Raw genomic sequence first — 17,331 nt, 5'->3', positions numbered from 1 at the left:
GGACGAATGGCGTTCCACTCTGGAGGTTTCGTTTGTACTTCTTCCTCACATTGTGCACGCTTCCCTTTGCTCTTGCAATTATCATGACACGCTTGAGTGCATTCCTGATGACGTGCAATCAATTGGCTTTAATTAGAAGTTGTTTTTTTCCGGACACTCGAGCTAATCTTTTGCACACTTTATCTCAAGGTTTGTTTATTTATTTATTTCCCCACTCTTGTCGGCAGGTCGTTTGAAAAGTCAGTGCCGCGATTGTGCTGGTGTGTTAGTATGCATCTTGTTACTTCACCTTAACTTGACCTCCTTCTCTCATGTTCTCTCTCTCTGTCCTCCAGACATTGACGACTGCCAGTCGAACCCCTGCCGCAATGGAGGAACCTGCATCGACGAGATCAACTCTTTTGTGTGTCTGTGTCTGCCCAGCTACAGCGGTGCCACATGCGAGAAGGGTAACAATGGCAAAGGAGCAAATTGTTGCTTTATTTTTGTTAATTCATTTTGAGGTTTACTGTTGTTGCCCCAAAACAAAGATTTGGGGGAATCCAAATTTAAGTTGATGGCTTACAAAGCGTTCAAATCAACCGTGAAGATTAGCGAGTCAAGTTAGCCACACCATCTCATTCCACAAGATAACTTTAAAATGAAAGTGGTGTGTTAATGCATTTGGAAAGATGTTATTTTGAAACAAGGATAGCATGAACAATTGTTGCTACAGCTAGCTAGACTTTTCTTCCCAACAGTGCACACCAATTAAACGGATACCTGAAGCATAAAAAAAATAATTGAACATCTTTTGAATCAAGCTAATCAAATAATTCTAAGACTCGTTTTGCCCCTAGTTAATAAAAAAAAAAAGACGCGTTAAAAAGTAGGGGTGTCAATATTAGTGTGTTAATTCTGAGTTCATTTAAAGTTCCTGAATGAGAGAATTCCAGTCGCAACTCAACAAACACGTCCAAGTCCAAATTTAGCAGTGATAAAATTAATAACTAGAGCTGCGAGCAGCTATAAAGGCCCTCGCAACCCGAGCCACTTTGGGGTACTGGAACGTTGGCGTACTAACACATTCGAAGCAGGATTTTTTTGGAATTATTCAACATTTCGTCCTTTGTGGCGAAGCAAATATGAAACGCAAAGTTTGAGGCCCCGCCTCCGTCATATAGTATTTTGAAAACTAAAGATTTTTTCCCCAGTTGTTGTCCCAGGTGTTGAGATGATACAGGCCAAGTTTGAACTCAAATGGCTGAATCGTCTAAGAAAAGGCGGCAAATGTATGACCCCAGTGAATGTGCAAAAATGGGCCGAAATTGGACATTCAAAAATGTATGGCTCACTTCCTGTACATTTTAGGAAATGGCCATCACGGACATTTTTGTACGTCTCGGGGTGCTACACATGCCTGCTCATTTCCGTAGCTCTTAGTCAAACATGCCAGGATTCTATTTTGTTTTGCTACTGCAGTGGGCGCTACAGAGCCTTTTTTTTTCTTTTTTTTTCCGCACGTAGACTTTAAAATATAAAAATTTGGGTCAGGCTCGCCTCACACCCCTATTAAAATAGATTTGTCTCTCATTAATCCTGAGGTGTGAAATTAGTGCATTGTACAATTTGATGTTGCTGCTCCTTGCCCAGTCTCTGTATGTGAAGTCCACACTCCATATTTTCTACTATTTGAGGCTTATTTCTTCTTTTTAACTGTAGCCTGAAGCGAGCATGCTGATGCGTTGGCGAAGTTGGCAGTGAAGCCATCAAGTTTGCCGTCACACCGACTTAATAAAGCAGGAATTATGCGGCGTGGGTTGGTCTCCCCCAATATGATAATCCTGTGTGACATTGTTCCTTAAAAGTCTTAAATGCATTCCATTCCTCAAATTGACATTAGTCTAAAATGTATTAACATTGCATAGATGTGAATTCAGTAGATTTGTTTATTTTTTGTCACTTTTCCCACCAGTCAGCATATTGAAGTGGTCGCCTACACAGCTAGTGTTTAATCTTCGGCTGTATTTACAATACATGTGACCCAATTTCCATATTTTTCTCCCATATGGCCCACTTTGGCAGAGGTGGAAAGAGTATTATAATATTCGACTTGAGTCAAAGTACAATTTACATCGTTTGATGAAGTTGTAGTTGCAGTTTTTCCTGATAATTGAACCACAGCGTCTGTCCCAAAAACTTGCGCTAGGCTGGACGCATGCAGCTAGCTTGCAACAAGCTTCGGCTGGCTACTAGTGCGGCTAAACATGTTGCTAAGTCACCCCTAAGTCTGTAATCGCCTCCATGACGGAATAAATTAATAAATCGCACTTCTTACAAGTGTTGTTCTTGCGTGGTGCTGTTAGGTAGCTAGCTATACCTTCACATAATCCTGGCGTGGGCATTTTAAAGCGCCTCTGAAGACACACGAGGAGGGGAAAGAAAAATAGTCCAACCTGGACTGGGATTGTGCTGGCGTGCCTGCTTTAGATACTGCATTCAAGCCACCGGAACAAACTGAAATCCCGCTCAACTTTCCAAATCATTCCCACACTACATCCCACACAAGTTTGGAATGTTCCCCTGAACGTCAGCTTTCTTTGCATGTTTGCCCCTCGCTAACAAGGCCGCGTTTGTTTTAGTCGCGAGAGCCCGGACTACAAAACCAAACGCAAACAGCCGGATTAACATTTAACGCCAAGTAATTGACACTGCGCAGAATTCATTCCAAGAGGCATCAAAATGTCTTAGAGGCAAGAAAATCAGTTTGAATGAAAAGGTGGTGGGCGGGAAGAGAGTAACTGCAGATGATGGCATGTTGCTGACACACTAATGAGGAAAGGAAGACTTTGCGCTGTCATTGCGTACTGCTTTCATATGGCTAACTTTTTATCCTGAGGCAGCCTTGTAAACGGCCCTCACAATGCCCACTTGGAATGATGCAATCCCAGGTTACAAAAAGTGCCTGACCACCCTTCAAGTGTGGAATGTAACATTGTAATTTCTGAAAATGTTAATGAGCGAGCCCCTCTGAATTTTGTCGAACTGTATCATCAAAATAACCGTAGTCCAGCTGCTGGACTACATGGAACCAGTGTGATGTCAAAGCCAAATAGTAAGCGAAGCTGGACTGTTAGCACATTAGCATTAGCTAATGATTGCTTCTCACACTGGGTTTGGCAGTGCCATGCGCCACACCACTAAGTCTGAACTCACCAAACTGCTCTGTAATTGGCTGAATCCATGCCACATGGTTAATGTACGCCATGTTGTCAACCAGAGCGCACAATTTGGTTTTTCTAGCCTTTATAAGTAAGAATTTTGGCTACATTACCCGAAAACGGTATGTGATTGTATGCTGTTCCACTCATACTGGACAAGGCGTGTGGATGAGTAATTTACTATGTCAATGTCTATGGGATGTATTGTTCCTTCATTCGCCGTCTTGGACATTCATGTTCATCAACTGGAATCCAACCATTTACTTCCACTGACCTACTGTACATCTTGATGGTCTCATACATTATGCGTGAGAGGATACTGATTAGTTAGTCAGTGGTGGCTTTGCACAAGCACCATTCATTTGCACTGGATATGGAGGCATGAACATCCAATTGTCTCAAGGGACTTTCATCGTTTACCACCTCAGTGGCTTAGTGTTAGAGTGCCTGCCCTGAGATTGAGAGGTTGTGGGTTCAATCCCCAGCCTGGTCATACCAAAGACTATAAAATATTTGCCTCCTGCTTGGCACTCAGCATTAAGGGTTGGAATTGGGGGGGTTATATGACCAAATGATTCCCAAGCGCAGCTCCTGCTGCTGCTCACCACTCCCTCAGGGGTTGGGTCAAAGGTCGGTGTGACAATCAGGGGTACCGTAAGTTTCCAATCTGTTATAATACCACAAAAAGTTGAAGGATTTGTTGCTAGTAGTGACTTATTTTTTTGAGAATTGTCGCTAGATGGATCGAAAAAGTCTATGTGGCCACCTGGGATCTGTTAAATTGTGAAATAAATGCATAAGTTGTCTTGGTTAAGTAAAATGAATTAAACTACTAATATTTTTGTTTTTTTAAATAACACAAAGCACATATATTTTGGTCATTAGAGAGGTCTCCTTGCTACTACACGCATACTGCTTCTTCTACATAAAAAAATTAATAAAATGAAAAATAATACAAGTGATGTGGATAAATGAGCCCATCAGTCTTTTTTAAATTCTGTGTGAATATTAATGATGAAGGCTTCCCTTCACAGCATGACAGAGAAGACAGAAGAGGGTTTAAAAAAGAAAAGAAAAAAGAAGACAAGTTGAATAATGTCTAAATATTTGAAGAGGTTGATGTGATGTGGAGCTCTGAGGCTGCCTCTTGTCAGCGAGCGCGAGAAGAAATCAGCAGAGACTAAGCCGCAGATCTGAGGGGGAAGGAAATATGCGGCTTGATCTTCTTTTTCCTCTTTTCTTCACTTTTTTCCCCTTTTTCTGTCTTCTCGCTATATTTGCTTGCTTTCACAACCATTTGGTCATGTGGCGAAACGTGTGAAGCATTGATTCTTCAGGCCTGTCTAGTTTGCTGGCTAAACAGGCCACCAAAGGAATAAAGTATTATAAATGGAAGCCTATGTTGAAAAGACAAAACAGCATACACACATCACATCTGGTCGGCAGAACTGTGAAACTGAGGACTGCACCGCTGTGGGAGTGGTCACAGCCCACTTCAATTATGGCCAATTAAAATAGCTCTGTTCATTCCTTTTAAAATGCAGTGTTCGTCGTACGCTAGTTTTGGCCAGTCCCTTCGTGATCATTGGTGCATGTTTACTGCTGTGAAGTCATTATGACTGTTGTAACTAGTATGACAAAAAGTTTTTTTTTTTTTATTGCAAACATCCCCTTTAAAATTGTGACTGGTGCGTGATGACTACTATTTAACATTATTTTTATTGTGTGCACACTTATCGCAATTGTTCATTTTTACCTCCCCTTTTAGTATTTCAATGGTTGTACACTCACTGTACAGGTTACATTAGGTCACTTTAATGATGAAAAATGTTTTATAATGAATTGTTTTTGTCAAAAAATTTTAATATAACAAAAACCTGGCATTTGAAATAGGGGTGTTTTTATATCACTGCCTGCTCATGCATAATGATGAGTGTTTAAAATGCATAAGGTTTGTTCGGCATTCAGATTCCCTTTTGTTGACAGTAGAGAACAGAAGCTTATATACACAGCTGTAATGTCCCGGTAAATGTTTTTGATATACTTTGCGTGGCCTTGAAAAAATCTCGCAAAATGGACCACCTGCATTTGAAAGTCTGAAAACCAGGCACAGAAGGTCTCAATTCTGCATGAACTCTGCAAGGAATTGAATACTGTTCTGGTATTCTGTCCTTCCCTCAACCAAACTGCATATCTATGCATACTGAGCAGGGCCCCATACGGACCCCATTTGCAATTCCCAATTTACTGGTGTCGCTTCGGATTTGTCGGGCCAAAAGCGGAGGCCTTCTGCGGGTGCAAAAATTTGACACATGGCGCCCATGCATCAGATTTGGAGAGAGAGCTAAGCACACGCATGCATTTCATCCAAGGGGGGGTGGAAGTCCAAGCGCTGTGACAGGTCTTAATTACCGAGCCGGGGTTGCACATGCAAGCAGAGTTGTCATTTGAATGGATGAAAGGCCTTTCGCTGGACCAGGCTGTCTCACGGCAGGTTGCTTCCACACTGGACTGGAAAGTCAAAGAATGACAAAAGCACAAAGACCTCCTGTGGCAGCTCTAATCGATAGTCTTGTATAATGTGTGACACCAGATAGAAAAACATTTAGGCTGTCATAGCGTGTTGGATGATACCATAGAATCTCTGCAAGCAGTGGAAATTAATTACAGTACTATATATTTGCCATGCATGCCTTTTTCTACAGTTACCATTCTTTGTGCAGTATATTTAATTTTGTTTTTGTTTTTTGGTTTAAATATATTGTATTTTTTCTATATATTTTCATCATATTATTTTTTATTATTGCTGTTTTTTAAATTTATATCATAAATTATTTTATGTATTTTAATTGTATGATAATTCTTAATGTTGTATTTCTGTTTATTTTTCCTATTTTATTTAATTTTTTTATTAATATACTTTACATTAATTTATAGTCTTGTTTTATTGTTTTCACTAATAAATTGTCTTAGGTTGATGTATTCCAGGGTTTCCCCCAGTGCTATTAAGATGTGGCGGCCCGCCAGGCTTTTATTGACTTGTCTTTGTGTATGTTTTGCTTTATTTTTATTCATTCATTACAATATTTCATTTAATTTCTTGTATACTGTTTGGTTTTATATTTATTCATGTATTTTGTGTATATTGTTGTTTTATTTATACCTATTAATGTATATGTGTGTGTATTGTTTTTATTCATGTTATTAGTTTGTATTTATTTTTGTGAATATGAACTTGTATTCCTTCGTTTCTATTTCCTTTAACATATAGATACATGGTTCAATCATACCACGCTTACAGCGGCAGAGACAACGTTTAGTGCAACATAACAGAAACAAAGACACTTAATTGGTTATTAGGATCTGACGATAGCATCTGATGCGTGATTATTGATTTTTGATACGCCTTAGAACCTTGTTGAAGGTGGTTGGTGGTAGTTTTTCAACCATTTCTCCTGTTGTGTGTCCCCATGTGCCCCCGGCAGACACGGAGGGCTGCGAGCACGCGTGGCGGAAGTTCCACGGCCACTGCTACCGCTACTTCAGCCGCCGGCACACATGGGAGGATGCCGAGAAAGACTGCAGGGAGCACAGCGGCCACCTGGCCAGCATCCACAGCGCGGCCGAGCAGAACTTCATCGGAGGTGAGCGAGCAAGTCGAAATGAGGCGGATGAGTTTGGCGAACGCTGCTTTGCATTCCCGGGTAGTTGGGCCGCTTTCAAGTGCCCTCTGAATGTCACTGATTGGAGTCATCAGGATGAGACTAGTGAGCGGAATCTAATGTGGCCAGTTGGCACCGCACTCTTCCACACGCCACAGCAAAACGGCAACCAGCAATCAAATCATTAGCAGAAGTCAACATATAAAATACTTTTATGACAGTGACAATTGCTTCTTTTTTTTTTTGGACAATTGCTTTTAACACAAGAGGGCACAAGTTCATCATTCTGCTGGAGCCTCGCTGTCAAAGAAAAATGTCAACCCTTTGATAATAATGAGAGGTACAATAAAAATGAAACCAAATCTTGCATGCAGAATACAACATGATGGCTCTAAGAAATGCCCATTTCTCAGCGTACGCAGCAACAAAGCATCTTGCAATCACATCATTAGATAGCATACATTATCTTCCATGTGTTCGCGGCCCCTTTTACGCTGATGTAAGCGTCTATGACACAGCGTTAAATCTGCTGCCATGTTCTGTGTCAATGGGATTTGTCTGGAAACAGGTGAACTGATTTCCTTTGTGCAAGCAAATCGATAATGTGTCCACATTGGCTACGATACAAGCGAAGCCATCACATTTTCCGCTCCATTTTCAAACAAGAAAAAAGTCCCATGTGCATCGTAGCCCAAGCTCCCTCGCTATGACTTCCGCACACAAACACATTTAATCGCCTCAAGAGTAGACGTCTCCACCCCTGCAATAAGGAGATCAGCGTCATTAGGAAGATTAATGTGCTCGCTGATGATGTTAATCAGATGCAGCGTAATGTGGAGACGACACACAATGGGATTAACCCTCCTCCCGCCTGGAACGTCACCACTGACATTTTTGCTTTCACGCGTAAACAAAAACAGTCATCACATTGGGGGGGATTATGAATAGAGAAGGAACGTGTGAGCACTATGCTATGCTGTCTGATGGCTTCTTAGCCTTCAAGCTCATGCAAATGTCAAACTCAAGGCCTGTGGGCTGAATTGGGCCCTTAAAGGGTGGGTTTGCTGTGTTCAAGTTTGCTGTGTTTATTCATAATGGAATGCTCTTATGAACTCATTTGCTCCCAAAAACGTTTTTATATGTTTTTAATTTTTTATTTATTTATGCTAGAGCATACAGAAAGCATTGATGCAGCCTCTGAACTGAAGAGAATGGTTGAAAAAAAAAATGTAGTTATTACAAAAACGGCCAGCAGGTGGCAGCAGAGTATAAGAGATCAACCAGGGCCACGTTCCCCACAGTTTTAAACAGATTTGTGAATAATGATGAAACTTGGCTATATTCTAATGCTAATTGCTACGGAAACGGATAGAAATATACTTTTTTTTCCTGATGAAAGAAAACTCTTTTATAGCAATAGAACACAATATTCTGTGGACCTTGCAAAATCTAGTAAAACCGCCGGAAAGCGAAGGGGGTTGTTAGTGAAAATGGCTGGGAGTGAATGAGTTAAAGTGGGTAGTCATGGTAAATTGTCTCAGAGAATGCCAGCTTCAACAAAATAGCAGCATTAGCAATGCTAATCTACTATTAGAACTCTAAACAAGCCAAGGCTGTGACATTAGTAGCAGGACTTAATCATAATAGAGTGTTACTGTTACACTAAATGTTATACAGTAGTTTTAAGTAGAAATGTTCTCGTTTTACATTTAAAAAAAATCAATTTAGTGTGTAGTGCAGTAAAATACATGCACGTTAGCAGCCTTTGTACGTATGGAATGCCTGAACTTGCCTTGAAAAAATAAAATAGCAATTAATACCAAAATATAAAGTGTTTAGCTAGCAACATATGATAAGAAAACTAATGTCAATGTTGACTTTTGTTGAGATCAAGTTGTAACTGCAAGCTGCATATAATGTTAAATAAGGAATCAGATGTTTTGTTTTTTATTGCACCTTTCACAGTTAAAGGCCAAAAAGTGCTTTAGGGACAGATGCCAAGATGAAAAGGGTACTTAATAAAAAAAAATAAAAGGGACATAAAATAAATAGGCTACATAGAATTCTGAATCGTAAATTTGTGGAAAGTGGCCTTATATATTCCAAATACATATTAGACTCTAAATTCCCATAGGTTTGAATGTAAGTAGAGCTACTGGCTTGTCTATGTGTCCTGTGATTGGCTGGCATCCTGATGTGCCAAAGTTAGCCGGGATAGGCCCAACTCACGTGCGATCATAATGAGGACAAGCGCTGCAGAAGAAGAATGGATAAATAAGACGTATGGTCCATGTTTATGCTTTTCCTGCTCAGGTATCAGTCACGACAACACGTGGATCGGCTTGAATGATCGCACAGTGGAGGATGACTTTCAGTGGACTGACAAAATGGACCTGGTAAGCTCTTTGAAAACAATTCCTTCAGGATTACAGTGAGTGGACTCCACTTAATTGCGGTTTGTTGATTTCAGTATTTTTTCTGCTATTTTATAATATTTTTAAAGATTTTTATTTATTTATTTATTTTTATTTTTATTTTTTTACCCCCATTCTGGGGGGAAAGCTGGAAACTTAAAATTGGAGGTTTATCAGCATTTTTTGAAGACACTGATTGAGAATCACTGCTGCGAAATCAGATAAATTTCCTTCATGTGTCTCACGTCTGTCTACATTTATGTGCAGCAATACGAGAATTGGCGCTCAAACCAGCCAGACAACTTCTTTGCGGGCGGCGAGGACTGCGTGGTGATGATCGCTCACGAGAACGGCAAATGGAACGACGTGCCGTGCAACTACAACCTGCCCTACGTCTGCAAAAAGGGAACAGGTGAGAATGGGCTGGCGGCCAATGGCTAAAGTCAGCTGGGATAGGCTACAGATGAGATAGAAAATGGATGGATGGAAATGTGATGCATCTCCTTCAAAAGAGACAACTCATTTACCACCATTTACCTCACTTAAACTAACACATTATTAACAAAAAAGAGAGCTATTTCCTTTGCAGGCAAGCTGTTGCGTCCCTTCACCAGTCCTCATCGTCCTGTTCACCCCCAACCTTAATCAGTCTCTTACAATCACAGCAACCTTTTCATCTTGCCGCAAAACTTGTCTTCGCTCCCACTAAGCTGCTGCAACATGTTGAATTAACGGGGGCGCTCGCCGGCTCCATGCTGAGCATCCTCTAGTTAAGCGCTCCAAGGACACATTCTCCGTCGGTCACTAGGAAACAGAAGCATGAGTTTTATAGTTGTTTTTTTTTAAAAAGAAAGTGTAAGAGGTCCATAGCTGTTTGTGGTTAAGAACATACCATTGTTGACAGTTACTTGCAACATGGAATGTAAACATAACCTTGGGTAATGAGCAACATGCTGCTTGACCAATTCTAAAGACAAGTGGTTATCTAAATGTAATTTGACATTTTCATTACAGTACTTCCACTTAAGAATTAGGAAAAATAGGTTTGTAATTTTAACTCAATTCACCCCCAGCCATTTTGACTAAAGCAATCCCCATTCACTCCCAGCTGTTTTACTAAAGAAAGATTAGTCTCTTCTTTCATCAGGAAAAATAAGTGTATTTCTATTTATTTCCGTTTTGCAGCAATTGGCATTAGAATATAGCTAAGTTTCATCAATATTCACAAATCTTATTTAGAAATATGAATATAAAAGAGCTTTTTTTTCAACATGGCCCTGGTTTATCTCTTATGCTCTGCTGCCACCTGCTGGCCGTTTGTGTAATAACTACCATTTCTTCAACCATTCTTTGCAGTTGAGAGGCTGCATCAAAGCCTTCTGTATGCTCTAGCATAAAAAAAACAACAACATAAAAACGTATAATTACGTCTTTGGGACACTTAAGACATTTAAAATAGAAAGTATTCATATGTTTTTGGGGAGCAAATGAGTTAATAATTACCCTGCTATTGACTTCATTGTGCAATATTTTTAATTTCTATGATTAACTCATCTACTGAAAAATGTGGAGGTATTTTCATGTCTGCGATTGGCTGACAACCAGTCCAATGTGAAACCCGCATCTCGACAGCTGGGATACCATCTAGTTGTCCACAAAGCGAATCAGGCCAAGCAGAAAATGGGAAATTAATGGATGGAAATGTACTCTTTGACGCATTTGTTCACGCAGGGAAGTAGCGTTAAATGTGGAGCTGTTTTGAACCATGCGGCTAACCAAAACAGCAGCACATACCAAAGCGCGTAAACACTGTCAGACGAAATCAGGTTTTTACTGTAAATGAGTCAATCTTACTGTATGTTATGTGGAGAATGGAGATGACCTTAAACACCATTGCACATGTTCCAATAAACTTTTACCTGTGAAAACAAAATTTCTGCTAATCGTAATTATAACCAACAGGAAAACCAAATAGCTGTCTATGAGCGAAAAACTAAGCGATGATGCAAAATCAATCGGCCATTGCACAAAAATCAACCATAAAAGCAAGCGATGCAAAAAAGACCCAAAGAACATCTTTGAACTGTTTGCATAATAAATCATGTCAAGGATTTCCATCTGATATTGTCTAGGTTACATTGAAAGTATAAGCACACAACATGACAGCTGAGTCAACTCTCACGAGGGAAGATAAGAAAAATAATCTGATATTTCATGAAAAATGCAGCCACCTCTCATGAGCTGCGGTTGTATCATAGCAACAAGATGCAGATAAGACGACTGATGATATCATTCCTGTTTTGTTGTACACGGGGAAGAGGTGTTTGTTGTCACTGTCAGAATTGTGATATTATCATGGTCACCAGAGCACCATTCACATTCTGTGTAAAAGCAAAAACCCTTAAGGAACCCGAAAGTATCTCAAATGTGCTATTAAGTGTTCCTCTTATTTAGCATACATTCCACTACTGCACAGTTTAAACAAGCGAGCCCGTCTAGAGAGCGTCTGGAACGCCTGATAAGATCAAGCGTAGCCCTCTTGAGTATTTTAGAAAATAAATTGTTATGATCCTTCTGTAAGAAATCAAGTTACACTCAAGCGCTCTTCCCCCTTCGGGCCATATTCTCTATTACACAAGTACCGTCATAAGTCATTTTAATGACATTTTCCCTTATCCTCACCTCAATACTTTTCTCCTTCCCCGCGCTGTTAGAAATCTTTCAGCAGTGCACCAAGGTGAGGTTTATAGAAAACCAACCCTTCAGCCTTTTATTTGTGTCTCAAGTGAGGGAGAGCCATTTTGCCTTTTCTCTCTGCAACACGTTCAAACTGTAAACGTGGAGCTATGCTTTTAATCAAACTTATTGTTTTCCCCTCGCAACGCCTCTTAATGAGGTTGTCAGACGAGGAGAGATGTTGCCACAATGTTGACAATAGATAAACTTGTGAATCCAAACCAAGCGTAGCGGCTGAAGTGGCCGTGATAGTCGAACACCAGAACGAAATTCTCAATTCACGTCAGTTCCCGTCTTTGTTTTTGCTTCGCCAGTGCTCTGCGGAGCCCCCCCTCAAGTGGAGAATGCCTTCGCGGTGGGCCGAAAGCGCTCTCACTACGACATCCACTCCACCGTGCGCTACCAGTGCGCCGACGGCTTCCAGCAGCGCCACGTCCCGACGGTAAAGTGCCGCGCCAACGGCAAGTGGGACGAACCAAAAATAATCTGCACAAAATGTGAGTAATGTCCCCCAATTCAAGCAACCAACTATTTCTTGGGATGTTTCTTCATAATTTTTAGTACTTCAACTTTCAATTTGCTTGAGTATGCTTGCACATAAAGCAGAACTTCAGCCTCCCTGCAATTTTTGATATTATTAATAATTGCAAGCAAAAAAAAGATGTGGTCGGACTTCCTACAGCTTTACTGAGAAGTAGAAAAGTCTTCCTTGAAGCACTTCATGCTGAAAATCTGTACTGTTTTTAGACTAACTCCATCTCTATCGTGATCAGGCTAATATAAATGTTTCAAAGACGTCATGCTGTAAAAAAAAGAAGTCTGGCGTTCTGGTTTGAAGCGGCCATTTAGGGTCATTGTGTGGTCCTTCAAAGACAAACTACTCCTGGCACTTTTTTGTTATTGCTACCAAACGTAAATGAGCCGTGGACTGTATAATAGACAGCGAGACAACACTAAGTTGCGTAAAACTTGAGTTGTCTTGTGGATGGAGCATGGCGGCAAAGTTTGCTGACTCGCCATAAAACGCCAAACTCTTAACTTCACAAGGTCAGAGCAGCACTAAGCATCTTTTTTGTTAAAAAAACTCATATTTATTTAGTGGTTGTCTTTATCCCATAGAAATGGTCATCAAATGATATTCCTATGATGCATATTTCATGCACCTTTTTTTTTATTTTTCAAATAAACAATGTTGTCCCAAATACATTTCTAAACTTTCTGACAGTCTTCACTTCATAACCTTTCAGCATAATAATGATTGCTCTTCAGAGGAGAGAGAGAGAAAGGCTTGATACATGCTTAACTATTCCGCCCGAATGTCATTTCACTGATGAAAAAACACGGAATAATGGCGCCTCTGTCTAAAAGTGAATAAGATTGCTTTTCCTGAGGCACTTTATCCTTTCGTATTTTTTTTTTTTTTTTTTAATTCTATGGCCCAGAGTTATAATGTTCTTATCGTGGACAGCAGACAGCTTTTCTTTGTTAGCAACATCCAGGAAGGGACAGGAAAGAAGCTAATGAGTTGGTTAGCCATGATGAGCACCAACAAATGAAATGTTCCCTCAGTGTGGTGAAAAAAAAAGTATGTTTTTTTCTACGTGCGATTAATGACCGCCCCTTACTTGGTTAGCCTGTAATGGGGGAATTCCAGAATTTAGCAGTAATACATTTAATAGTAATGCATATATTTGTGGAGACTGGGGTCAAGTTGTATTTTACAATTTTAAAAATGTGCAGAATTTCACGTTAGTTCATGTTCAAGTTTAGATAGCTCTTAATATAAAAAGAAAAATGCACTGAGCTGTCACCAATGCAATTATGCCATCTAGTGGCAGAAAAATTACCTGAACACAAATCAATAACACACTTTTTTACAGTTAAGTACTCCTTTTTCATTTTAACTAAATCTTATGAATTATTATGAAATTATTGTATCAATGACTAAAAGATACAGCCATATTTATATTAGTTTTTACTATTTCAACTTTTTTTTTTTCATTTTTGTTCACAAGAGTATGAAAACTTAAAACAAATATTATTGTACATTTCATTGTACATTTAGAACAGATATAAAATTTGAGTTAACTATTGAAGTCATGCGATTAATTACAATGAACAATTTTAATCGCCTGACACCCCTAATTTTTATATATTTTGTTTTCATGAAAAAATGTGTGTATAACACATACCTTAATTTTTTTTTCTTTGTTAATGTTTTGTATTTATTTTTTTACACGTTGTTTTTAGTTTGTTTTCATGAACACAGTACTGTATATCAACAAAGGACATTATGTATACCGTTGTTTAATTAAATATCAAATTTTGTTGTAATTTATTAAAAAAAATAAGTTATGATGTATTACTTGTCATCACCGCATTCATTTCCTTGTAAAAGTTTTTCCTGCCTTCTGCGTCTGTTTTCCCCCAGCAACCCATCGGGCCCACCGGTACCGGCGCCACCCCCACAACCACCACCACAAGGGCAGACGGGAGCGCAGGAAGCACAAGCGACACGGCCACCGAAACGGCGGCCACCACGGCGCCGACCAGGGCCTTAAGCAAGGCCACTTCTGAACCAAAAGGAGCCCAAAAAAAAACCATCCCTTCTTCTCTTCTCCTCCTCCTCTCATTCTTTCATTCCTCTTTGTATTTCTTACTCCCCCTATTCCCTCAACCCATTCCTCCACTGGACTCCTCCTGTATCATAGGAAATTCCGGGACAATAGCCGGGACGATAGCCGATCCCTTCGTATCCCTTTTTACGTTCCTCTTGTCACTCACACTCGCTTGAGTACAAATTGTAAATAGAATCTTTTTTGCATTTTGTTTTCTTGGCTTTCTAGTTTTATTGTTTGATGTTTTCTTGTGTGTGATTCAGGTCCATCGTGTGTCCACCATTCTTCAAGTGTCCGAAGCGGGAAAATTGCCGGAAAATGTGGGACAAGAGATCACAAATTGATTGTAAAACTGTTGAGTACAACATTTCAAATGCATCTTCCAATGTTCCACTTCAAAGTAAATGGCAGACAGATGATTTGCTTGTTTCTGTTAGGACCATGACGCAGCGATTTCGCAAGTTCTCTGTAGCCCCTTTCACATTTGCTGTAAAAGCCGGAATTTTTCCCACCCTTTGTACTTTGTGTTAAAAGCAATTGTCGCCATCCCGATACGTATTTTACACGTTACCCCAGACAGTGGCTCTGACGTCATCTTAATTGTCTTTTTGCAGGACGTGTCTCCGTGTGAAAGCTCTGCCGTGGCAATTTTTTCAGAGGGGTGTGTTGTGTGCGTGCGTGCGTGCGTAGATGTCGGAGATAAACGCTCACTCGGTTGACTCTAAAGGCAAGATACAAGAAGCATTTTGCTCCCTCTTTCCTGACAGTTTGCTGCCCCCCCCCCCCTCTTTCCTTTCTCTAAATCCACAGTTAAAGCTTGAGCTTGTGGGATTAAGTCCACATCACTGACTGCAGTATTTCTTATCCTCTTCTGATTGTTTTTTTTGTTTTTTTACCCACCTTTTACTTATTTTTAATCTCTGGTGCTCAGCAGACACAAGAATACACTCGAGCAGGCTCTCACTTAGCTTCGAGTTTGTTTCCACTAAATGCTCCACGCTACGGTTTGGATGCTAAAAGGTGTAACAAAAGGTAGGTTTCCGACACGGAGTTTTGATGTCAGACACAAAGGTACCAAAACAATCAAAAGGTTGCTGAAAAGAATCCATCTCTCCTCACCTTGACAATGAGAACGTGCAGCGAGAGTCCGAGCTGCTCCCCCCTTACACCTCCTATCAATTTAATTAATCTCTGCGTGTTTAATTAACAAAGCGGATTATCTGCAGCACCGCGAGGTGCGTGCCTCACTTTGACGGACACGCAGCGGAAAAAAGGTCCGCCGAAGTCAACCCAGACACTCGTCGTCGTCAGGGTTACGGCAAACATGCGCAAGCATTTTCTATTCAAGTTTATCTCCGAGCAGAAAGCAAGCAAAGACAAGATGACTCAAAATAAATGCAGAGCTAATTGTGAAGCAGAAAAAAGGAATGATTAGATCACAATTACGGTGAAATCGCATATCTTTTCACATCTTTTTTTTTGCCCAGGCGCAGACATGCTAATTGTAATTAGTGACAAATTAGGATGGCGTATTAAAGCATAACTGCAAAAAAAATCATCTGTAATTTCTAGGGAAAAAAGTCCTAAATTTTAGTTACTGAAGTGACCTTGTCGAGGAAAAAAGTCAATATGAGAATTTACAAGGAATTGTTTTTCAATAACTTAATATTTTAGAGCATATATAGCCACAACTTGACAAGAATTGATTCTCATTGTTATTTATTTTTTTTAAATAAGAATTTTTTTTTTCTTAGAAGAAATTTGAAATATTTTAAAGGAAAAAAAATCTTGAAACAATCTTGTAATCTTATGAGAGCAAATTTGTTAAAATTACGATTTTGTTCTTGTTATGACAAGTATAAATAATGGTGGATTTAAGCAAAATTTAAAACGTTTTTTCTCATAAGTATGATTTTTGTTTTCTGGCATTCTCAAATAAGTAGTACTTTTTTCCTCAATTCTCATATTTTGATCAAATTCTCAGATTATAATTTCATTTTTATCAAATTCTTGGTTTTCTTAATTTCCAAATTATCATGACGTTTTTGTGTCAAATTACATTTTTCTTGTAATAATTGAACATTTTTCTTGTTATACCGCGTCTTTGATTGGTCACAAAGAATTCGGACTTTATTCTTGAGGGAGAAAAATCTAAATATTGTAACTCAAAATGACACATTTTCCGTGCAAATGACAATTCTATACACATTTGAAAAATGAATTAATTGAATTAGCTTTTTGTAGTATTACACCTAAAGTGTAAGAAAAAAAAAAGTGGAGGTTTTCAAGAAAAACTACATATTCTTTCTCGGAATATTAACGAATACTGTGATAAAATGATGGCATGGAATAAATTTGAGTGTAGGCTGGAAATCTTTGCCATATACATACACTTGTTTTTTGCTGGTTGTGGCTCATCATCATACAGCCTTTTTTAACAAGCTGAAATGAAAATACGAGCCCTTAAGTGTGCGTGCGTGTGTGTGTGTATTTATTCATATTTATTGACGTGTCCTCATATGAATTCTAGTCCTACCATTGTATTCGATTTTTTTCCAGCCAAACGATCATTAAAGCAAACCCTTGTTTGTATCTGTTACTTGGCTCTGTCAGAGTTTTTGTTTTGTTTACACTTCACAAAATTTTAATACGCTCAACTTTTGAAGCCCGAGGCCACTTGAAATAAGAATGTTTGCAATCT

The 17,331-nt window shown here is 39.4% G+C and overlaps 1 protein-coding gene across 2 annotated transcripts in view; it reads left to right on the top strand.

Annotated features, from left to right (window-relative positions):
* The window catches only part of ncanb (neurocan b), a 131,512-nt gene extending 114,283 nt beyond the window's left edge, over positions 1 to 17,229 (top strand). For both annotated transcript variants that reach the window (XM_086088711.1, XM_086088712.1), the window contains 6 exons: positions 336 to 449; positions 6,686 to 6,844; positions 9,176 to 9,258; positions 9,544 to 9,688; positions 12,327 to 12,509; positions 14,444 to 17,229. In XM_086088711.1, the coding sequence (XP_085944837.1) occupies positions 336 to 449; positions 6,686 to 6,844; positions 9,176 to 9,258; positions 9,544 to 9,688; positions 12,327 to 12,509; positions 14,444 to 14,589 (830 nt within the window). In that variant the 3' untranslated portion in view covers positions 14,590 to 17,229. The remainder of the gene's footprint in view (positions 1 to 335; positions 450 to 6,685; positions 6,845 to 9,175; positions 9,259 to 9,543; positions 9,689 to 12,326; positions 12,510 to 14,443) is intronic.
* Positions 17,230 to 17,331: the final 102 nt, after the last annotated feature.

This window comes from Leptonotus elevatus, chromosome 11 (genome assembly GCF_054856555.1).
Source record: "Leptonotus elevatus isolate MCC_2025b chromosome 11, RoL_Lele_1.0, whole genome shotgun sequence".
Taxonomy (NCBI): domain Eukaryota; kingdom Metazoa; phylum Chordata; class Actinopteri; order Syngnathiformes; family Syngnathidae; genus Leptonotus; species Leptonotus elevatus.
Note: the sequence above shows the minus strand (reverse complement) of the source record. Positions and strands in the feature narration are given on the sequence as shown.